The following is a 25,018-nucleotide window of genomic DNA, read 5'->3' as shown; positions in this document are numbered from 1 at the left end:
CTCTACTAAAAACACACACACACACACACACACACAAATACCCAGGTGTGGTGGTGCACGCCTGTAATGCTAACTACTTGGGAGGCTGAGATGGGAGGATTGCTTGAACCTGGGTGGCAGAGGTTGCAGTGAGCTGAGATTGCGCCACTGCACACTCCAGCCTGGGTGACAGAGCAAGACTCCATCTCAAAAAAAAAACAGAACAAAACATGTGAAAGCAACAGTTTATTTGGTTACCTTTTCTAGTTAACATTTTTCACAGAAAATGAAATGATACATTGGTTATTTAATGCAGCAGAGCTGACAGATCCAGGCAGTGTGTATTCTTTGGGAGTTGGATCACTTGTAATTAACCACGCTGATGATGGGAACCTGGGGGATAATTTTATCATGCTATGTTAGACAACTGCCACTGCCAACACCTGGAATTTAAGTTGCTTTAATTTGCCCAAACAACAGCCTTAGAGTCTCTGGATGTGTTTCTTCAAAAACACATACATGGTTTAACAAAACAAGCAAAAGCATATGTACTTCCACATACTGATAATGACCATAGTATCTGGAGATTGTGGAAATGCAGTGTAATGTAGGATATATAAGATTAGGAATGAAAGAACTATGAATGAATGAGTGAAGCATATTTATGTTTAACAGGTTCTGACACTCAATTTTAGATTTCTTTGGATTGAAATATGGGTACGTGTGTGTGTCCGTGTACACATCAATTCACCTGGATCCCTTGTTCCAGCTTCATTCAATTGCCATTAACAGCGGCTCTGCTTGGGCACTCAAACACACTGAATCTTGGTTGCCTAATTTATTAATACAACGTGAGGATAATACTTTACCACAGGGTTATTGTGAGGATTAAAAAGGCGATATGCATATGAACGTATGTGAAAATTCTTAGAAAATGCACTGTGCTGTTATTATTCCTATCTCCCAGTCAAATACGGGAATAATTCTGCCTGAAAATCACACGCAGCTTCTCCGTTTTCTAAATGTATTCTCAGCACTGTTTACCATATTAACAGGAATACCCACCTTACAAAGGACGATTGTTGCTTAGTGTGCTGGAGATTAAAGGGCTTGAGAAAAAGGGAAACAAGGCTTTGCCAGCCTCCTTAAGGACCCAAGGAGAGCTCCAAGGACATGTGTGGTAAAAATATTGTAAGTAAATTCTTTTCTAGTTTTAATAAGTGGAGCAGGAAACAGGCTCTCCCTAAGAGGTGGAGAATAACAGTACGTAGCAGAAACTGAGGTGAAACAAGCCGTCAAAGCATGCTCTCAGTATTATGCAGGGAAGCTGCATTTAAAGAGATGCTGAGATTCAACTTGGAGGTATGCCACTGATTGTAGTCAAATAGAATAGTAAAGACCATTTTCTTTCCTTCTGTGAAAAAAATCTTACAGACAAAACCTCCAAATTTCACAGTGTTTCCTGTTTACATCTCAGATGGGTGGCTGCCCTTACAACAAACATTTTCAAGCTGCTCTAGCAGGAATGTGGATACTTTTTGTGAACCTCAATTCAATTATGTACAAAGGAATATTCTTTTCTTCTCCCTGTTATTTTGAAATATTTGACTGACCAAAGTGGACTTAAAAAAAGAAAACTATTATAGTACACATATCCTTTCTTTCTGTTCTTGCTGGAATAACTCTTCATGATCTGAGATAGAAACCACGATTCCTGGTAATATTAGATGCAAACTAGACAACAGGCAGGGTCCCTGGTTTTATGGCTAGTAACTGCAAATTTTATAAATAGAAACTAGGATGCAGGTACAACTCTCAATGGTCTCTGTGCCATTGAAGACATGCAGTTACAACACAAACCTAATGATAATTAACAAGTAATTTCTATTGTATTATTGAAATGTTTTGCTTTTAGCCTATTGTTTTAAGGAGATAATGTGTCTGAATTGTTTAGAAGAGGCTAATTTTTAAGCTGGAATCACTAATGTCAATATACAAAAATTTATACATATATATATATCTCCATATCATTTAATTGGTAATTCCAATTTGGGATCTATTATAAAGAAATAATGCAGAAGGAAGATCTTTATGTCTAAAGATGTGAATTAAAAGGTTATTTATGACAAAAAAACTGGAGTAAACTATGGTTCATTCAAATTATTACAAATAAATATAGATTTATAAATAAAATTTATAAAATATTTTAAATACATGGAAAATTAGTTATAAATTTAAAATTTGCAAATATATGGACTCCATATTTGCAAATTCACCTACTTGCTAAATTAAAAACAAGATGTAAATACATATGGACCATAGTATGACCAAAATAATGTCATATGAGGCTAGAAAAAAACTAGAATGGAATACAATAAAAATATTAACAATGACTGTCTTTGATTTCAATGAATTCTACAAATTTCCACTGTTAGTTTTTAATAACAAAAAAGATCTTTAGTGAAAATAAAATGAAATTAGCTTACATTCCCAGGACACACTGAAGCTGCACAGCAGCTAAAGTTTAATTAACAAGGATATGTAAGTCTAGAATTTAAAATCCAGGCTGGGCATGGTGGCTCATGCCTGTAATCCCAGCACTTTGGGATACTGAGGCAGGCGGATCACTTGAGGTCAGGAGTTTAAGATCAGCCTGGCCAACATGGTAAAACCCTGTCTCTAGTAAAAATACAAAATTAGCTGGGCATGGTGGTAGGCAACTGTAGTCCCAGCTACTCAGGAGGCTGAGGCAGGAGAATCGCTTGAACCCGGGAGGTACAGGTTGCAGTGAGTGGAGATCACACTTCTGCACTCCAGCCTGGGCAACAGAACAAGACTCTGTCTCAAAACAAACAAACAAACAAACAAACAAACAAAACTTAAAATCCATTGTAATTTGTCCAAAAAGTGAAACTTCTGACAATGAATTGTTGGAGACTAACTGCCAAATAGTGTTCTCATCATCTCAATAGGTCATTGCACCTATTTTTTTTTTTTTTTTACACATTTGCCAGGGAACTAGGTAGAGTGAAGTGAATTTACTGCATATTTGTTTCCTTAGCATTTACTAAGTTATTTAAATACAATCTTTAAGATGCTTTTGGATCAATATTCTCTCCTTAGCTGAATTCTGAGCAAACATAAGATTCACTCATCTCCACTCTAGAATGTCACTTTGGGCAAAATAATAACTAATTCATTTATGTACTACTACACCTCTAGCCATAGTTACATTATGTATAAGCTCATAGAGTCTGCAGTCAAAGTATAATGTATTCACAGGCCACAGATGTAAATGTACCTTTGTTCATTTTTCCCCTTCCAGTAGAAATTGCCCAGAAAATATGCTTCCAATAATTAAAAAATGAAGGGTTGAGGGAGTGTGTGTGCATTCTTTGTTCTTGTGCATTTTTATTGGCTTGGCTTACACAGGGACTCTCTTATTTTGAGTCTAACTGCCTCTTCTTTCTTCCCATACTTTACAAACCACCAGGATGGACTGCAGGTTTCTAAGCTCCTTAGAGCAGGGGCAGTCTTTCTCATGGGGCAAATTTCCATCTGGCACCCAGCACATCATTTACAAAAAGCAGGCACTGGATGTGAGTGACAGGGAATTATTATAATTTTCCACTTCCAGTGATAGTAAGGATCCAAGTAACCTTGTGTCCTGAGCTAAAAGATGGGTGCACTCTGCAGAGCCAGGGACAGAGCCTACTTGCCAAGTGGAAACTGGGAGAGAGATGACAGGCGTGGTTGTGGGGAAAGTGTGGACGGGACGGTGCCTTTGAGGGTGGCTCCATGTGAAGTCAGGGCCACGTGGGATGCTCTGTAGCTGGTGGGAAGGCTGCGCAGAGAAATGGGAGGAGAAGCCTCCCACAAAACCTTCCTGCCACTCCTATGAAAACTTAATGAACTCTACACTTCTCACTAACATCTTGTAGGTGGGTGAAGGGCAAAAACAGGCTCATCATGGGATAGCCAAAACAAGGTTAGTTTACGCATTTGTTAAATTGCATCAAGAGTCATCCAAGAATGATTTCCTAAATACCTGCTCTGTGCCTCAAATGATATTTTATGCTTTGAGGCATATAAAGGAAGCATCACCCACACTTGGGTTCTGCCCTCGAAATCCTTGGTAGTTCTCTAATGCTTGTTGTTGAAGCCTTGACCATTTCCAAATACAGTCAATTCTCATTATTTGTGGATGCCATATTTGCAAATTCACCTACTTGCTAAAATGTAATTACCTCCCCCAAATCAAATTATTTGCAGACATGCATAGAGCAGCAAACATTTCAGTCATTGGATGCGCAGGGTCCCCACTGAGGTGGAACAAGGCACCACTCTGGCTTCTAGTTTCAGCTGTCACACTATCAACAAGCACCCCTCTTACAGTCTGTGTAATGCCACTTCTTTTTGTATTTTTGTGCTTTCTGATGGTGACTCAGATGTCTAAAATGGCCCCAAACTTTGTGCTGAAGTGTTGTCTAGTCGTTCCTGATGGAAAATACGTGTTAGATAAGCTTCATTCTGGCATGAGCTGCAGTGCTTGCTGTTGGCCATGAGTTCAACATTAATGAATCATAATGCATATTAAGTAATGTGTCTTTAAATAGAATCACACATAAAACAAAATTATATATTGATCAGTTGATAAAAATGTTGTGATTGGAGGCTTGCAGGAACCTAACTGAATTGCTCCTAGGAGCAGTGGTTCAGTATTTACAAATTTAGCGCTTGTGGTGACTTAGTAGAACAAAACTTCAGTAAACAATGAGAATGTATTGTACTTACGCCTTCCTCTGCTACTGTTTAACTGAAGGGCAAGGTAGACTAAGATTAACCTTTATTAAAGGCCAATTGTGGGTCAAACACTGTGCTAAGCATTTAAAATACATTAAGTCATTGGTCCCTCAGCTTAGAGGAGTATCTCTTGTCACTTGACTGAGGCCTTTCCGATTGGCATCTTCTCAAATTACCCCTTATACCTACTCTCTATTGTCACAAAATCTCTGAGACTGACAGTAGTGTTCCATTCCATTTCACCTCTCCTCTGATCATTTCTAACTGCCTTGTGAGGTCGGTAGTATCTTCACTTTACAGATGAGAAAACTGATGCTCAGAGAGGTTAAATACATTTCCCAAGGCTGCACAATCCCCATACCCATTGCCTGGGAAATGATTTGAGGAGAGATAAAATGGAACAGAATACTGCTGTCAGCCTTAGAGATTTTGTGACAATAGAGAGTAAGTATAAAGGGTAATTTGAGAAGATGCCGATCGGAAAGGCCTCAGCCAAGTGACAAGAGATACTCCTCTAAGCTGAGGGACCAAGAAGCTGAGCAGAGCCGCCTCTCCCTATCAGAGATTCCAGACAGATGACAGAGGTGGGCTTCCATCAGTGTGAAGGTTCCCCTTTCCAACACAGCACATAATAAATCTACTCTTAATTATGCATTCATTTACGCAACAAGAATCTATTGAGTGCCTACCATATCCCAAGGACGGTTTAGATATTGGAGATTCAATAGTGAATAAATAGATAAAAAGCACTGGGCTCATGGAGCATATATTCTAGCGAAATAATAGAAAGATTGGATCATGTGGCTTTAGGTGAATACTTTTCTGAATGTATTGGGATACTATTTTTTAAATACCAACAATACTGACATATTTCCATTCTGTCTGATTCAAATAAGAGCTCTGAAATAGCCAAAAAGATAAGTAGCCAAATCATTTATGCTGCCTGCACTATATTGGGTGATCATGTTTTCTAGGGCTTACACTTCCTGTGGCATCCTAGATCTTCTCGAAAGTCCCCTGTTGGGAAACACTAGATGCTGGATAAACTGAGTGAAAACTGGCCTATTATGATTATGATTATCCCAAGGGAATGAGGCATCCCAAAAAGTGACCTGAAGTCTTTTTAGAACAATAGTTCTGAACTGGGGCTGGACATTAAGTCATCTGGAAAGTTTTAAAAAGTCCTGCTGCCCAGGTCACATCCAAACCAATTAAATCAGAATCTTGGAGTGGAACTCAGGCATCAGCATTCTGTAAAGCTCCCCAGGTGATTCTGATGTACAGCCAAGCTGAAGAACCACTGCTTTAGAAGGTGATAGAGTGCACAGTACATGGAGAGTCAGTAGTCCCAATGTTCTGCCAACTTCACTCAAAATTACTGGCGCTGGTGGATCTCAAAAGTTATCCAGTTTCTTAAACCTCTTCTCCATACCTTCATTTCTTTACTCATCAACCCACACTGGAAGGTGGACATTATCACCTCTCAGACAGATGCAATGAACCAACCTAAGTGGGCACTTTCTGAGTCTAAATACATCTGTTTATAGTTGAATGTTTTGATTTTTAAATGGTTTTAAAAGAATGAGTTCCTGCTAAGCTGAGGCTACATGTATAAGCCAAAGAAGAGACACATGAATTGCAGCAAGAACTTTATTATTTCCACCAATAAGACTCTAAAAGCCAAAGATAATACTCAATGTGTACCTAATGGGCACTAATTGTGCTCTTTTTCTGCCAAACTCTGTGATTTTGGTTCACATTCCTCTTCGGAGCCAGTACTTCATTTTTTTCCCCCATGAACCATCCAACAAAAATTATTGAGTATTTCCTATGTATAAAATACTGGTAGAATATCCAGGGAGGAGAGAGTCCAATGATTACTAAATGTGAGTGACATCTGAATCCAAAATTATTCTATATCTAAAAGGTGCTACTATTAAAAATAATGGGAGTGACAATGAGCTTGAAGATGGAAATATTCTATGCTGCAAAGCAAAGCATGTCCTCTGGCTAGCATCCTGGGTGGTTCCCATTAGACTGCCTGCATTTGGACTCGGAGATCTCTCAAAAGATGGGCAGAACTCCCTGTTCTAGAATCTCTGCAGAGCAAGATGGAAGTTCCCAGGAATTTTCTTTTTAAGAACACTATCCAGTCATTTTGTTTACGCAGGTCTGAACATAGGTTTCAGATCTAACCTGGGAACACATGAGGCAGTATTGTGTTTGGACTGGTCAAAGTAGGACATCAGCAAGCCACTAATATATTAATTCATACTCAGTTCTATAATGCTAATAACAATAAAAATGGAAATGAAACAGGTACCAATGTTTTTCATGTATTGCCTCACTTAACTTCCCCAAACTCTAAGTATAATAACATTGTTATTATACCTGTCTCGCAGGTAAAAAAAAATCATGAATGAAGGAGGTAGGGTCACACAAATAGTTAAGTGGCAGAGTGGGGATTTGACTCAGGTGGTCTGACTCCAAAGTTCATCTCCTTAACCACTCTGCTATATTTCCTTGTGTATACCAGCCAATCTTGGCTTCTGAGTGACCTGGCACAAAGAGTTGAAAGTAACTGGTAGGGACAGCCCTGGGGTGAGCATTGCAGACCTGCCAAATCCACAGTCACACCATGGGGTTACAGCTATCTCTCCTACCCCTTGGGCTTGTCCTAAAAAAGGAGATAGGTTTGGGGCTGATATATGGGGTGGATTATGATCCTAAGGCATGTGACAAACTTCATTCCAATGGAGCATCAAGAAAAAAAGGGCTGACCATCTCTCCTGGATGACATGGACTGAGCGGGCTGCCTTTCAGAGGTGGCATGCCAAGTTTTTGCTTATCTGCTCTCTCATGGGGGAATGTCAGGTGGCTCGTAAGTCTGGGGATGGAGTTAGGAGGAGTGGACTGAGCAGGACTCACCATTTATAAAGTTACTGGCCAAGCTCTGTAACTGTAACTAAGAAAGGGTTGGTGGGTGGAGAAAAGAAAATCCCACTTGGTTGAGTTCAGTCAGACAAGAAAAAGGGGCAGCATGCAGTAACAGGCCAGGCCGAATGGGTGAAAAGAAAGAGGCTTCAGATGAGAGGACATGGGGAGGTGGGGAAGGGGCATGAGCTGCTCACTTTGCCACATTGCAACTGGGTCCAGAACAGGCCTGCCCTGCCCTTCCAGTTATTTTCTAGTGAACCAAAGGCCCAGCAGGGCAGAAACAGCCAAGTCAGATCAACTTTTTCGTCCTGCTCTGAGGCTCTGATCTGAGACACAACAGAGCAGAGAGGGACCTCTGGCTCCGAAGCCCTGGACTGTCGAATATCTGGCGGCATCTTGATCTCTGCCCCAGCCTGCCCTTTCCCACTGAGCTGAGCATTTCTACTAAGCAGCCACACTGCGTGGGTCTCTCATCTCCCCTCTCTCACTCAGAGAGCACTGCTATACAAGCCTTTCATTCTCCATCAAACGCTCTATGGCTTCCTGAGGGGGGTCCTTTGGAAGCCAGGGGTGCAGTGTAATTGCTGCATCTGCTATTGAAATTCACTTTTGGATTTCTATTCCCAGAGCAGAAAGTTCTGAAAGCTCCCATGGAGAAGGAGCAGGCTCTGAATCCTGCAGGCTTGGGCTACCCTAAAAAATTCTTGAAGCCTCATTTCTGTGTGGTCTCTTTCAAAACCTTCTGAATGTTCCAGGAGATCTATTTCTTGATAAAGTTTCTCCCTTGCTTGGGGTCAGGCCAGAAGACAGCAGAACAGATGTCAGATCTAAAGCTTTCCCAATTCAACCACTTGACCACTGGCCCACTAATCTGCGGTGATGTAAATGAAAATGCCTTTGAGCATTTCTCACTCAGAGAAAAAGACAAACCTCTGTAGAAGCTGGAGACTTCCCTTCAAGAAAAACAACATGAAAGAACAGGATGATTGGAGTCAGCTGCCTTTCTGCCTGTAAGAATATGAAAGCCTTCTTTTTTTCTTCTCCCTCAAAAAGTCTAAATGATTATGCTTAATTGAATTCTCAAACCCCTGCATGAATTTTCCTTCTGCAAGCTGTCACCTAGCTGACAAAAATATGCTTCAATTCAAAAAAATGCAAATTCCTTAGACCACAGCTTAGATGTGGACTAAATATTATTACTCAAACTGGGAAAATTGATGGTGGGACAGTGCTGGGGTCAGAGGTCAAGGTCAACATTCAGAGTTAAACCTCAGGTGAAAGTGAATACTTGAGCATGTTGACAGTTATCTTAGTGATTCTTTTCCTCTACCCTACTCAGAGTTACTAGAAAGGCCTGGAAAATGATCAAACAGCACATGCAAACATTATGCTCCCAGAGGTCTTTCTTGGACTAATATTCGTGCCAGCAAGCCCTAGCACACTCGCTGATCCTTCAAGAGCCTCTGGATTGCAACTGAAGGGTTGGGCTCCAAGGTTTTTCTATTTTATGAGACAGGGTCTCCTTCTGTCATCCAGGCTGGAGTGCAGTGGCACAATCATAGCTGACTACAGTCTTGACCTCCTGGGGTGAAAGTGATCCTCACACCTCAGCCTCCCAGGTAGCTAGGACTACAGGCACACCACCAAGCCCAGCTAATATTTTAATTCTTTTTTTGGTAGAGACAGGGTCTCATGCTATGCTGCCAGGGTTGGTCTTGAACTCCTGGTCTCAAGGGATCCTCTGCATCAGCCTCCCAAAGCAATGGGATTACAGGCATGAGCCACGGTGCCCTGCCAGGCTCTAAGATTTCTTATTTCTTTTTTGTTTTTTTTTGAGACAGTGTCTCACCGTGTCATCTAGGCTGGAGTGCAGTGGCACCATCATAGCTTCCTGCAGCCTTGATGTCTGCGCTAGAGCGACTCTCTCACTTTAACCTCCTGAGTAGCTGTGACTACAGGTGCTTCCCACCATACCTGGCTAATTAACAATTTTATTTTTATTTTTAGTAGAGATGAGATCTCACTATGTTGCCCAGGCTGGTCTTGAACTCCTGAGCTCAAGAGATCCTCCCACCTTGGCCTCCCAAAGTACTGGGATTACAAACAAGAGCCACTGTGCCTCACCAGGCTCTAAGACTTTTAATCTGGCCATAGAAGGACTAATGTTAGCTACCTCAGAGACATTCATTCATTTTAAGAAATACCGTCTTTCACTGAATATGACATTTTTTAGAAGGCACACCATATGTACCATAAAAAGCCATCTCAACTCTGACATAAACTTTGTTATCATACAGAATGTTTATTTTATGCTAATGAAAGAGCTCTTTTAGATCTATTTAGACACAAATATATCATATATCCCCCTTGCTCATTCATCAAAAACAAAATACAGGCAAAATAAATTCAGAAAGTCTTCCTAAAACTTTTTCACACCCAAGGGTTTGACTCTTCTGAATCTCTTTTGTTAGAAACCTATTTTTAAATAATTCTTGAGTTTATAAAAAAGAAAGATAGCACAGAGAGTCGATGCTGCTTGTCTACGTACCACACTTTGAATTGCAAGGCTATAGTAGAATACCTAAAGTAAGTACCAGAATTGCTATTTACCACCTGTGTGATGTCTGACCTGTAGTGTCCCCTTACCTTCCAGGATTGTTATGAGTAGCAAATGAGGAAAATCCACAGAAGCCCTTAGCAAACTGTCAAGTACTTCACAAATACCTGTTGTCATTATCACTCACTAGGAGGCATGATGCAGATGTATTCCTTGCCCGCAAGGCATTTACAGTCTAGTTAATAATTCTTTACAGTTATTTGGTGCCACACAGTCCGCATAGTTTACACAGTGCTTTCATATCTGTTATGTAATTTGACCTTCTCAATAATCCTGTGAGGGTATGAAATTGTACCTCCATTTATTATATACATTCTCCTGAAGTTGTGAGGGGGTTGTTTTTTCACAGTGGCCAAGCCTACTTTGAACCTGTTGGGTTGGCCTTGGCCTAGTCAGTGCTCTTTACTGTGGGAACTTCATACCATATGAATGGGGCTTTGTCAACACAGGGTTCCTAGGTCTGTTTCACCTGAAATCAACCTTTCTTATTTTTCAGACACAAAACTTCTCTGCAACTCTGGCCTGCTTTTGGGACCAGCAGCTCCTCCCTGGATACCCTGGACTGCTCCTCTCCCTGGTAACCCTCTCCTGGTAGGGACACTGATGGGGGTGAGGCTTATTGTTAGCTCCAGCTGTTTCTAATGAACCTTGACCCGCTCTCCTTTGTAAAACAGTAAAGGCAATTCAACACATTAGCTTTTTCAAAAAGGCCAAATCATTTTGCCATTAATCCAACTTGGGATAAAACAGAGATCAACTATTTAACACAATCAATTTTAAGTTAAAAAAATAAACAAATAAACTTTTTTTTCCCCCTCATTATCATCCTGGCTTTTTTCTTCTGATCTCATTTTCTCTCAGAGGGCCCGGTGGAGGAGAGGGTCTTGATTGACCTGGAAAAGTCATATATGACAAGCTGGGGGAAGCTTCCCTTGGACATTTCTAGTCCTCCACCGCTACCCCCACATAAGAGTAAAAGACTCACTGGGGAATCTTTGAAATTGCTTTAAATCAGTGGGCTTATTAATTCATATATACCTAAGTCTCCTTCCATTTCAAAGCTTTCTAATTGTGCCACTCTTACATTTCAAAAAAAGGTTATACTCATATTCCCTGGCTTAAAAATTCTTTTGATGATAATTCAGGGTTCCCCAGCTGCTAAAAACAAGATGTTATTTGCCTAACAATGAAAAACACAGATGAGGTCAGATTGTTTGTGGGGCATGGGTGGCTTGAGGTAAAGGAAGCACCATAATCTCATCCACTGTGGGGAGGAATTTTGAATCAGTGAAGGCTAGCTGGCCTTGGACTCCATCCAAGGGTGTTCTGTCACTGAACGATCCAAGAGAGCCTTATAAGGCAGTTTCTTCTAGAAATCCAGTGTACAGTGGACCCCGAGGACAGGCTCTAGGGACAGGATGGAAATCATATTTCAGGATGTTAACAAATGCCTGCTCAGCTTAATCATTTTAATCATTCCATGTCAAAGCCGTATAGTTTAAGAGATTTAAAAATTATAAAATCCTCCCCCAGATGTGGCCCCCTCCCCCTCAAGTTATTTCTCAGCTCTCCTAAAGAGAGTCTCCTGACTTCTGCCTGAACACAGTATCCTATTCAACAGTTTTTACTGGGAAGTTCTTCCATTGTGTCATCTAAACGTGCCTTGTGGCTATTTAATTCCAGGCCTTTTAGTGCCGTCCTCCTGAAGAACTGTATTAAGAGAGTAATTTGTCAGGCACCTTCGATTTAATAACTAATTCCCAAACGATGAAGACACATTAACTTGTTCTTTACTTTCCTCTGAAAGAATCCTAAGTCCTCTAAGACCTCACTTTCTGTCCTTCAGTTTTTCAAATCTTTCCTAAAATGCAGAGATTGAAACTGGACAAAGTGATAATAAAGAACCAGTGAGTCACTCAATATTCTAGAAATTTCTGTGCTCAAGAAGGGCAGCTGAGGTCAGAAAAAAATTTAAAGCATTTCTATTGGACTGGGGCAGGCTCTTAGGGAATGTGACTTTTTCTGTTTCTGATCTGAAAGCGGAGAGAAAGAGTAATAGGGACTTTAGGGGGAAGAGACTCCTGAAAGGAGCAAGTGGTGGTAATTTGGAGGCAGGACTGGCTAATAAGGCAAGTGAGGTGAGGGAAGTTAATGAGCAGTCACTGAATAAGAAAAAGCTCCTCAAGGGCTTTTCACTCCCAAGTAGCAAGCAGCTTGCCATGGCAGGCTGGGAACCTGGATTTGACAGCGCTTCTAAGATCTAAGAGGGAAACAGGTCTTGGGAAGGAGTGCAGGCATCTGTTGTTGTGATTACAGTAACAGCTTCCTTATGGGTGTCTCTGACTGTAGTCTCGTCCCCTTCCAATCCACACTCCCAACAGTAGCCAACAAAGCTTTTCTAAAAGCACAAATCCAGCTCCATCACTCAGCGGCTCCCACTGCTCTGTGACAGCGTCTCAGCTCCTTAAGGGGTCACAGGCCCTCCCCTATCACTGGGCTCTTTCATGCGGCCAGCTGCCTCTTTCTCCGCAGGCAATCCCACCAAACCACATGTGAGTCCTTCTGCTGGCTATGCTCTGGTTATCTCCTTTCTCTTAAAAAATGGTTTTAACTGATAACTGAAAATTGTATATATATGGTATACAACACGATGTTCTGATATATGTAGACATTTTGGAATGGCTAAATCAGGCTATTTAACATATGCATTACCTCACATACTTTTCTTGTGTGTGTGGTAACAACATTTAAAGTCTACTATCTTAGAAATTCTTTTTTTTTTTGGCTGGGTCTTGCTCTGTTACCCAGGCTGGAGTGCGGTGGTATGATCATGGCCCACTGCAGATTTGACCTCCTGGGCTCAAGTAATCCTCCCGCCTCAGCCTCCCAAGTATTTGGGACTACAGGTGTGCACCACCACGACGAGCTAATTTTTCGTTTTTTTTATGGAGACGAGGTCTCAGTATATTGCCCAGGCTGGCAATTTTCAGGTATATAATATATTGTTATTCATTATAATCACCATGAGGGACAATAGGTCTCTTGAGCTTATGTCTCCTCTCTAACCAAAATTGTGTGTCCTTTGACCAACATCTTGCCAATGCTGTCCCCTCCTCCCAACCCCATGTCGGGTAACTGCTGTTCTATTTTCTGCTTCTATGGGTTTGACTTTTTTTAGATTCCACATATAAGTGAGATCACATAGCATTTATCTTTCTGTGCCTGACTTTTTTCACTTAATATAATGTCTTCCAGGTCCCCTCATGTTGTGGCAAATGACAAAATTTCCTTCTTTTTAAAGGCTGAATTAGTATTCTATTGTGTGTGTGTGTGTGTGTGTGTGTGTGTGTGTGTGTGTGTGTATATATAATGTTTTCTTCTCATCTCCCTTCTAACTCTACCACAACCTCTATACTAGCTCTTCTCCAGCCAGTTCCTTCTTATCCCTGTCTCAGTCAGGACATCATTCTTCCACTAAGTGATTCCTGGCTTTTCCTCCACGAACCTGGGTCCCCTCCTCTGGCTCTCTGACAGTCCTCATGGTACTACTGTGTTAGTTTAATGATATTACACTGACTTGTACTCCCCCAAGATAAACCAGACAATTAATGACTCCATTTAATTTGAAACCCCTTTGTTTCAACTTTCAATGAAGTTCATAAATTTACTGAAGGATAGTAGTAGAACGTGGGCATTTAAATGATATATTATCAACATAAAAAATGAGTCTAATGAATCTAAAATGAGCATCTCAAAGAATGGAGGTTTAAAACTCATCAAATAAAATGAGTTCCTGAAAAATCAAAATCTATACTGAAGTGTTTTCCATTTACAGAACAGTTTCTATAGCTCTGGACCTAATTCTACTCAGCAAGGGGACGTGGAAGTGTTGGGATTTGGGGGGAAAAGTTACTGTCCAATGTTAGGGTTCAGGATTGCTGACGACAGAAGGGAAGGCAAGTCAATGTCAGATGAATTCCTGGCCTAGACTTGAGGAAGGCAGAAGATGCCAGGAGGAAAGAGAGCAGACAGGCGGGAGAGGGGCTTTCCTGCATTTCCAAACAGGAAGGTGCTTTCTTAAGAGAATTCCTTTGTTAATCAACAAATATTTATGATATGCCCAACTATTAGCCAGACACTGTGTTTATAAGGAGTTATAAGACGAAATCCCTCTCTTACAATGCTTACAGTCTAGTGGGGAAGACAGACATTCAAAGAGTCCTTCTGTGGCAGTTGGCGAAGGTCTATACTAGCTAACTTGTTCTCCACTCGGGGCCCAAGGCCCTGCTGTTCCCTTTGCTGAAATCCTCCCAAGCGTTCTTAGCATGGCTCTACTCATCTCACTTAATACTGCTTATTCATCTGGAGTCTCTATCCTATTTCTCTGATGTACACCCTTCACAGCATATACACATTGTGTGAAAATATATTGCCTTGTTTCTGTGTATCTTCTTCAAGGTTACTTACCCTGAGATTAGGAGAGTGCCTAGCCAATTCACAGGTGGATTCGTTCATTGATTCATGCATTAGACATGTGTTTAGAGCACATGCTACATACCATGCACTTATCTAGGTCCTTGGGTCTGTCTATATGAGGGAGCAAAATCTCCCTTCCCACCCGGAGCTTAATTTCATGTTGAATAATGACAACAATTAACGTTCATCGAATGCTTTCTATGGATAATATTCATGACATTTAATCTTCATGACAACCCTATGAGACAGATAATGCTTATAATCCCTGTCTTACAAGAGAGCAAGACTTTGGGCAGACAGGTCAAATAACTTACTCAAGGCTACAGTTAGTAAGTGGTCAAGATTCACACCAAGGGAGTCTGGCTTGAGAGCGCCTCATCTTAACTTCTCTGCTATACTGCCTCTTATATATGACACACAGTACACGTGGAATAAATATTAGTTGAAACCATGGCTGGATGCATAGTCCTAGAAGAACAGATACATCATTTTGGGGTGGGGGAAAGTCAGAATACTTCACAGAGAAAGTGACAGAGCTGATCCTTGAAGGCTAGGTAAGAGCTCATTTTTCAAAATTTTTTTTCCTTCGTGTCAGACAGGTAATGTGCCAATGTCATAAAAGGTTTGGGGGTGACATACCTCACACATGTGTATGAACACTCAATCATCATGCTTATGAACTACAAAAGGATCATAGGTAAGAGTTCAAAGGATGGAAAGGAAGTGAAGGAGGGTGCGATTGTGGTCTGTGTGGAGGTGGGAGGTGTTGCAGGCAGAAGGCACAGCATCTACAGAGGCATGCAAGCATAGAGACATATGTGCTGAAGTGTGAATAGCAGATATTTACTGTGGCTAGTGCATACAAGAGGTTAGAGAGAAGAGGTCAAAATAATAGAATGGAGTTATATCATGAAGGGCCTCTTATATCCTGCTAGGTAGTTTGAACTTGGTCCTAAAGGTACTAAGAAGGGAGACCCTTAAGAGTGACATTCTGATTACAGGAGTGAAAATTAATTCTGAGGGAGAAAGGATGGTACCTAACGAGACCAAAGCGGCTGAAATGGGATTGCCAAAGAGCTCAGATTTAAAAGACTATGAACAACAGGTATAACCAGTAATTGGAATAGAGAAGCATCATGTTCTCTTCCAACTATGAAATTTTATTATATACTTAGCTTCTTTGTATCAACTTCTTTTAATTAAATGGAATCTTCAAATTCCCCCATCTGGTTACCTATGACTTCAGGGACCCCAATACAATCTAATGGCAGTAAATTCATAATGACAGTTCCAAGATTCGAAATTATTTGGTGATTATCTTTCAGACATATTTTCAAGCAGATCGCTTTGCCTTCTACCAGAGAGGTATGGAAAACAAGCAGACCAAGATCTCTTCCCAAGTGGGTAAGTGGTGATCTTACAAAAGGAGGAAGACTGGGGCAAGCTCCAGGGCTCCAGGGCAAGTGCTCTGGGAGGTGAGTTTGTAACTTGTACAGATACTTTATCAGCAACATCAAATCTGTTTTGTACATCCCTGGTATATAGCACCTAGTACAGTGCTGACTCAAGTTAGCTGCTCAGTAAATGCATGTTAAATGGAACCAAAAGACCAGAAGGCAGATTGAATCACACCATTGTGGCTGAATCCCACAATGCTGCCCCTACCTGGCTCCCACTCAAGTTATACTCAAGCATAACTCAAGTTTCTTCTGAGAATAGAAAGGAACCTAGAGGTCTAGAGGAACCTAGACAATGCATTTCCTATTCTGTGCAAAGCCCCAGTATGAAATGGCACAGAAGTAAATGGCACTCTGTCCAGTTTGCTTCTATGATTGTCAAAACCCATTCAGGTGTCAGAAGAAATATTTAGGGGACGTGATAGGGATCCCTCTATTGTCTCTGCAGTGGAAAGGTTCTGCTCTGGGAAAGGCTTCCCATTCTCTTCTGCTGTCTTTGGCATTCTCCTACAAATTGTCTCTGCCATTTAGACCTCATCTCTCTCAATTTAGGATGAGAAGAAATGGCTAATTTAAGTCAAGGTTTCCAGTTTTAGATGCTGTTTTCTCGAACATTTCCCCAAATATAAAGAAAAGCCGCGCCGGAACCCTCAAAGGGTTTGCAGTCTGGAGACGCACTGAGCTGGGTGGACGTGGTAATGAGGTTATGAAACTGGTTCTATATGACGGTCTCAATATTTTATAATCAGACTGTGTGAGTGTTTGGAGATGCAAGTAGCAGATGATAAAAAGGAATATTAAGTATAAACTAGAAATTGACAACACTTGAACAATCACCAAGCTAACCTTCTGCTCTGATAAAGCAAGTATCTGTCATTTTGAAAAAACTATAAAGTTCCCCACTGTAATGTTTATAGGAAAATCTCAATATTTGGAATAAATTCTTAAATAATGCACATTTATCTTTTCATTATGTGACTGACAAGTGAGATCCAAAGTAACACATAACTGTTTCTATTGGAAACATATGCAGATTATTTTGGATTGCAATTTTCTAAGTTTAAGGTGATGATACTATAAATATTTAATAGTGAGTTACACAATTTAAGGCTTTCAATAGTGAACTCGGAAATTGATGACATACAATCTATTAGTTTGTGGACTTCGGGGAAAAGCTCTAAAGAAAGAATTTGGAAATTCTGGAGAAAGTCTGAACTGTGTTAAAGAAGCAATAGCTTCTGTAATCTCAGAACTGCCTCCTCTCCCTTTTCTACCTTGGCTAAGATCAGGAGCTGCCAACATTGAATGTCTGACTTTCCCTTGAAAATACTGCCAATGGAAAATGTTATTTCAGGCATTAGAGTTAAAATTTCTGTGTGTGTGTGTGTTTGTGTGTGTGTGTGTGTGTGTTTACAAGTCCAGACTTTATTTTCTTCTTTCTTTCTTTTTTTATTTTTGAGATGGAGTCTCTCTCTGTTGCCCAGGCTGGAGTACTGTGGTATGATCTCGGCTCACTGCAACCTCCGCCTCCCAGATTCAAGCATTCTCCTGCCTCAGCCTCCTGAGTAGCTGGGATTACAGGTGTGCACCACCACACCTGGCTAATTTTTTTTTTTTTTTTTTTTTTTTGAGACAGAGTCTGGCTCTGTGCCCAGGCTGGAGTGCAGTGGCCGGATCTCAGCTCACTGCAAGCTCCGCCTCCCGGGTTTACGCCATTCTCCTGCCTCAGCCTCCCCAGCAGCTGGGACTACAGGCGCCTGCCACCTTGCCCGGCTAGTTTTTTGTTTTTTGTTTTTTGTTTTTTTAGTAGGGAGACGGGGTTTCACCGTGTTAGCCAGGACTGGCTAATTTTTATATGTTTGTTTTTTAGTAGAGATGGGGTTTCGCCATGTTGGTCAGGCTGGTCTCGAACTCCTGACCTCATGATCTGCCCACCTTGGCCTCCCAAAGTGCTGGGATTACAGGCATCAGTCACCACACCCGGCCTATTTTCTTATTTCATTTACAGCAAGCTTGGACTTGCTTGGAATAAAATAAACAATTAAACAATCTCAAAGACATTTCTGAACAGTGCATCCTGGGGACAAATTATGCAAAACAATACAAATCAAAGAAACAGGAAGGGAAAACAAAATGATCAGAAGGTTGACAACAAAGTGCATCACAAAAACATTCTTCAAAGAGTTTGTATTTTATTTTTGCCCACAAATAATTAGCTAGATTACTGTCTGAGAACCTTTAATTTTTAGAAAGTGGACTATTTTCTTCAATACTAAGAAATCAGGGCTGAGCACGGTGGTTTATGCCTGTAATCCCAGCAGGCCAGGATTACTTGAGCTCAGGAGTTCGAGACCAGCCTTGGCAACATAGTGAAACTCCATCTCTACAAAAAAATACAAAAATTAACCAGGCGTGGTGGCACAGGCTTGTAGTCCCAGCTACTTGGGAGGCTGAGGCAGGAGGATCGCTTGAGTCCAGGAGACGGAGGTTGCAGTGGGCCGAGATCATGCCACTGCACTCTACCCTGGGCGACAGAGCAAGATCCTGTCTTTAAAAAAAAAAAAAATCTGTCTGGAAGTCCTTACTTTATATTTCATTGTCAAACTGCTTTCCCCCATCTCTTGACTTCACCTCTCTCTACATCCCCAAGCCAAGAAAGAAAATGACAAGAAATGGACAGATGTTAGCACGAGTTGGGCGCGCTTTGGGGATGGGGAAGTCTGAGGTCTCGGAAAATCTTTTCTACATATACACCCAGCCCTGTGAGTTCTCACTTTCTTGACCCACGCACCAAACTCTCAAAACCACCAAAAAGGAGAAGGGGGGGGGGCGTCGCCCACCCCTCCTGGCATTCCGCAGCTGCCACCTCTTTCCCTCCCATCTGGCTCCTCGGATGCCCGCGGGGGAATCGAGGTGAATAGCGCCGGGCGAGGCCGCCGCGGACGCCCCGTCGGATGTGCCCTTCGCTGGGCCGAGAGGGTCAGGGTTGGAGAGGGAAGCGCTCGTGCCCACCTTGCTCGCAGGTGCCCTTGCTGACCTGGGTGATGGCCTTCTCCCCGCGGCTCTCGGCCCTCTGGCTGGCGGCGCGCAGCTGGCAGCCGCTTGGGTAGGTGGTGCCATCGCTGCCGCACACCGGGTAGCGGCTCTTGCACACGCACACGCCGCTTACCCCCGGGCCGCCGGCTGCTGCCCCGGCTTTACCCTTCCGCCTCTTGCGGCTCTTCACGCACTCCATGCCCGGCGCGCAGTACCCCCTGCCGGCGCCGCCGCCCCCGCACGGCTCGCCCTCGCCGCGAGCGCACATCGGGCAGCAGCCGCACGCGTCGCGGGTCTCGCCCAGCAGGCAGCCCAGCGGGGGCAGGGGCGGGCAGGCGGCCGGCTCGCAGGGGCCGCAGGTGTCCGAAGAGGAGGAAGAGGAGAGGGGCAGGAGCAGGAGCAGCAGCCCGGCGGCGCCGAGGAGCAGGGCATGTAGCGACGGCCGCTCCATGGCGTGGTGCGGTGGCAGCTGCAAAGGCGCAAGTGAGCCGGGTCGGGCTGGCCCGCGCCTTAAACCCGCCGCCCCGCCCGGCCCAGCAGCGGGAACCACACCCCCGGGCGGTGAGAGCGCTGGGGCCCCGCCCGTGCCGCCCTCCCGGGCCCGCGGGGCCTGCGCGCGCTCTCCTGCTGGAGTTGGGGGGTGAGCGGTCACCCGGCGTGACCGGCCCATGGGCGCTCGGTCTCACGGCCGCTTCGCAGAGCTCACCCCGCCAGCTCCTGCTTGGTCCCCAGTCCTCTGCCCCGAGCCCTCAGGGATCGCCCCGCAGTGCGAGCGGCTCCTCCACTCTCTGGTTTCTCCCCGTTTCCGGTCAATATATTTAAACTTCTTAACAACCACGGCTTCGAGACGATCCAGGGTTTCATCTATTAAACTCTCCGTGGGCCTGAGACACCTGAGTGCTCATTACGCTGTGGTTTGGGAAGCTCTCTTAAGAACAAGCTGTTAAAAACCCCCACCTGTGGATTTTTTTTGTCCCCGTTGGCCACAGGCCCGCTGTGGTCTTGGGTGTCAGGCACTAAAAGGACAAATCGTTGCCAACCACTTCCCTTTGTGGAACCTCCTAACTGCCTGCACCTCCCTCCCCGCTTCGCCTCCCAGTGGCATTCAACAAAACTGTGTTTTTTTGTGCTGAGCCGTTTTCAGTGAGTACTGGAATCCGTGAGAGCTGTGCCCTTGTTTTGAGTTCTTGCTGAACTGCTCGCCCTCCAGCAAGCCTCTGGGGAGAACAGAGCGCAGCTGAGAGGAGCAGGGGTCCCCAGCTCCTTCCTCGTTGGAACTGCCAAGGAGGTACCTAAAGCGCCCCCAGTCTTCACCAGCATTCCAGGAGGTTTTTGATATAAACGATGGACACTCAGTCTTTCTGCGAAGTGCTCTGCAAACTCAACTTGAAAGCCTCTCTTCCCAGGAACATTGGCCTCTCCAATGCAGACATGGAAGTTGCTTTCACTTTTTAACTGAATGTGTAACACTGCAGCGTGCAATATTCTGCATGTCACATTGTGGTTCTTTTGTGTTCTTTTTTCTTAGCATAAATCCAGGGATTTACAGGGTTGCTGACTGAAAGCCAGCAGTTCAGTTCATAATCCCATCAGCAATGTAAAGAACTCATTCTCAACAGACTCTTACAAGGATAATTATTGCAAACTTTTTGAAAATTAAGTGACCACAAAATCGGGGGGTGGGGAGTGGAGAAACGTCCTCCAATCCAGAAAAACCTAGCACTGCTTTTTGGCCTCTCCTTAGTGTATTATAGACAAGTGGAGCATTTTTTTTTCCCTCAAAGGTCATATGTTGACCTGACAGTTGTTTAAAAAACAATGAAAAATCTTTAGAGCAGAGTTTTCCCAAATATTTTTGTCTTTGTTCCATCCTAAGAGATGCAGTTTACATGACCCATTTGTTTTCCTGAAAAGGAAACAAATGCAGAGTGCACTCTATTTCCTGTTGTATTTAATTTCTTTCTTTCTCTTCTTTTCTTGCTTTCTTTCTTCTCTGTCTTCTTTCTTTGTTTTGTTTTGTTTTTTTTTTTTTTGATGAAGTCTCTCTGTGTCGCCTAGTCTGGAGTGCAGTGGTGAGATTTTGGCTCACTGCAACCTCTGCCTCCCGGCTTCAAACAGTCCTTCTGCCTCAACCTTCCAAGTAGCTGGGATTACAGGCATGCACCATTATGCCCAGCTAATTTTTGTATTTTTACTAGAGACAGGGTTTCAACATGTTGCCCAGGCTGGTCTCGAACTCCTGGCCTCAAGTGATCCACCTGCCTCGGCCTCCAAAAGTGTTGGGATTACAGGTGTGAGTCAACACCCCTGGCCCTGATTTCATTTAATTCACTGGTCAGGAGCCACTAAGGTGGTTCCATGATCTAGTATGACGATCTGTAATAGTTCTGGATTCTCCAGAAGCTTACTGTGAGACAAGGATTCCAGTGCAAGTAGGTCACATCAGGACACACAGATTGAGGGTTGGGGCAGGCAGGTGAGCAAGCAGGAAGGGAAGACAGCCAATAAATGTGCTTATCTCTGCAGGCCGAAGAAGCCCTCAGGCTCTACAGACTCTTTGTGTGTGTGTGTGTGTGTGTGTAGGGCATGCGGGTGGGCAGTGGCAGCAGCTGTACACTAAGAGCTGTCACCCACAGTGTGTGAAAGTCCTGCATCAGAGCCAACAGTGAGAATGCAAACATGTGCCGCAGCAGAGTCCCTTTGAGGAACCTCCTCACTGCCCAGCAAGCAAAGAAAACAAGCAAGTTTCTGGTCACTGAAAGGGGAATCTGAGCTCTGTGACAGCACCAGTTAAGGAGGACCTGAAAACAAGAAGAGATGTTAGAAAAAAGGCAGGTGAATGGAGCCTTTAAAGAGCAAGTTGACAACTCCACCCTTCCAATAACAGATATTGTCACCTGTCCAGCTTCAGTTTTAAGGAGGTGGAGAGGCTGGATGTGGAGATGGAGATACTTTTACTTCTTCCTGTTTAATTGGTGCCTTTCGTTTCTTTTTCTTGCATAATTGCCCTGGTTAGAACCTCCAGTATAATGTTGAATAGAAGAGGTGAGTGGACACCCTTGTCCCAGTGCTCAACTTAGAGGGAAAGTTGTTAATTTTTCACCATTAAGCATGGTGTTAGCTGTGGGCATTTCATAGACAGTCTTACCAGGTTGAGGAAATTCCTTTCTATTCTGCTTATTGAGTGTTTTTATCATGAAGTGGTGTTGAATTTTCTTTTCTTTTTTTTTGAGATGGAATCTCGCTCTGTTGCCCAGGCTGGAGTGCAGTGGTGCGATCTCAGCTCACTGCAACCTCCACCTCCCGGATTCAAGCGATTCTCCTGCCTCAGCCTCCTGAGTAGCTAGGATTACAGGCGCATGCCACCACGCCCAGCTAATTTTGATATTTTTAGTAGAGACTGGGTTTCACCATATTGGTCAGGTTGGTCTCGAACTCTTGACTTTGTCGTGATCCGCCCGCCTTGGCCTCCCGGAGTGCTGGGATTACAGGTGTGAGCCGTTATGCCTGACAGAGAGTAGATTTTAAAAGTTCTTGCCTCAAAAATGATAAGTATGTCAGGTAAAGGATATGCTAATTAGCTTAATCTAGTCATTCCACAATACATGCATATATCAAAACATCATGTACACTGTAAATATACACAATGTTTTGTCAATTAAAATTGTTTTTAAATGTTTAAAAAGAATCATTCCTGCTTTCTGACAGCAGCCAATCCGTAGCAATCTCCTGCTTCCTTAGACCTTCCCCTAAATTACTCAACCAAAGTCCAAATCCTGTAACAGAATCTTTCTAATACCCCCTTACTGAGACCCCCATAGTTCCATATGGTGTCTATCCTCCTTGCTACAATGAGTGATACACTCAACTTACTCAACTACAGGTGCATTCCTGTGATCTTTGGCTGAAGGGTAATGACGCAAGAGATATATGCCCCCCTCTCTTCTACACTACTTCAGCTCAATATTCCCCCAGCCCACAGGACACTCCCAAACCCTTTGCCGATGGGTCCTTGTACCTGGTGGGCACCCTTCTTGGTGGAGTATCTCTAAGACTACTCAGGCTGGCAAGCTTCTTGATATCTGTGGGAAACCCATGGTGCTGTGCAGCCTGCCCCTGCGACGTCCCTCTGTGTCCAGTCAGCACAGGGCCAGACGCCAACCTGCCTATTCAGGAGACATCTAATTGGACAATGGAATGGTTGTCTCTTTTTCTTGCAAACATCACAGATCTCTTGGCTCCATTTCCCTTGTCTTCTTAGGAGTTCGGGGGTAGGGATTAAGGGGAGGAAAAACCTTCTGCTGTCTCCAGTAGGCTGTCACCCCAAACCTGTTTATATGTATGTGTGCGTGGGGGCCTGGAGGAATGGTGTGTGGGGCTTGTGGTGCTTGTGGTAGGGACATGTAGCATTGAGGAGCATTCTGGTTCAATATATATATATTTTTTTTTTGAGACAGGGTCTTGCTCTATCACCTAGGCTAGAGTGCAGGGATATAATCATAGCTCACTGTAGCCTCAAATTCCCGGGCCCAAGCAATCCCCCCACCTCAGCCTCCTAAATAACTGAGATTACAGGTGCACACCACCATACCTGGCTATTAATAATTTTTCTTTGCTTTTGTAGAGACAGAGTCTCATTATATTGCTCAGGGTGGTCTCCAACGCCTGGTGTCAAGTGATCCTCCTGCCTTGGCCCCCCAAAGTGCTGGGATTATAGGCACGAGCCACCACACCTGGTGCTGATCCAATTCTTGGTGGCTCTGCTTTAGAATGTGGGGACACATAGCACCTATAGTTTTGGGTTGTAGATCCTAGTGCCATTTTTAGGCAAGGGAAGAGTTGTTCTATTCAACAGTCTGTTACAATAGTTATCTAGCATCTTTATTATTTCATTTTTTTCTCCTGTCTCTCCTTCATCATCATCACCATTAATAAGTCAGAGATTGTCAGGTGGTGGGGTAGGGTGTATCCGATCACCCAAACTCAGATAAACAGTGCATGAAAAGGGGCTAAGCCCGTGGAAACCACTTTGGCACATTCCAGCTACCACACGAAGTTCAGCTTAGCTGAAGCAAGGTGAGTATGGGAGAAATGAGTCTGGAGAGAGGGCAGAAGAGAGATGATGAAGGGCTTTGCACACCACGCCCAGAGCTTTGGACTACATCTTATAGATGACTGTGAGCTGTTGAGGGGTGCAGGGGAGAGGCAAGGTCAGGTTGTGGTGTTGGACGGTCATTACAGAAGTCAGAGGGAAATGGATCATAATAGGGACAGACTTGAAGAAGGAATGTAGTTTCCACAATGCAGGGGCTACTACTGTCAGCCTATGCTGTGCCTTTATGGGAATTTAAAAAAACCCACCTCCACTGGGCAGATGCAGCACTGAGGGTTCAAGACTTGGCAAGCAGGTGGTTGCTTTGTGTGAGGAAAAAGGCGTCCCTTCCTCTGATGAGGCAGACCCAGCCCACATGAAGATGTGTGGCCCAGCAGGTGGAGAACTGAATTATAGTCTTCCTTGCTCCCTGGGCTGGATGCCCCTGTGCAGTGTGCAAACTGCATGTCCCCACAGGGGAGCATGGCCTCATGCTAATAGTGTGTCTGGTACAGAATTGGCAATCAATTAAAATTTTTTTCTTTCTTTCTTTTTTTTTTTTTTGAGAAGGAGTTTCGCTCTTGTCACCCAGGCTGGACTGCAGTGGTGTGATCTCGTCTC

The 25,018-nt window shown here is 43.4% G+C and overlaps 1 protein-coding gene and 1 non-coding gene across 4 annotated transcripts in view; both read right to left on the bottom strand.

Moving 5' to 3' along the window:
* Positions 1 to 20,605, bottom strand: part of IGFBP7 (insulin like growth factor binding protein 7) — a 79,322-nt gene extending 58,717 nt beyond the window's left edge. For 2 of the 3 annotated variants that reach the window (XM_025385206.1, XM_025385205.1), the window contains exon 1: positions 19,282 to 20,605. In XM_025385206.1, coding sequence (XP_025240991.1) covers positions 19,282 to 19,975 — 694 coding nt within the window. In that variant the 5' untranslated portion in view covers positions 19,976 to 20,605. The remainder of the gene's footprint in view (positions 1 to 19,281) is intronic. The other variant, XM_025385207.1, reaches the window with a different exon arrangement.
* Positions 15,402 to 15,504, bottom strand: LOC112625634. The gene has a single exon (XR_003119715.1). It is a non-coding gene; the product is annotated as a small nucleolar RNA U13 (small nucleolar RNA).
* Positions 20,606 to 25,018: the final 4,413 nt, after the last annotated feature.

The sequence above is a fragment of the Theropithecus gelada genome, chromosome 5, assembly GCF_003255815.1.
Source record: "Theropithecus gelada isolate Dixy chromosome 5, Tgel_1.0, whole genome shotgun sequence".
Lineage (NCBI taxonomy): Eukaryota > Metazoa > Chordata > Mammalia > Primates > Cercopithecidae > Theropithecus > Theropithecus gelada.
Note: the sequence above shows the minus strand (reverse complement) of the source record. Positions and strands in the feature narration are given on the sequence as shown.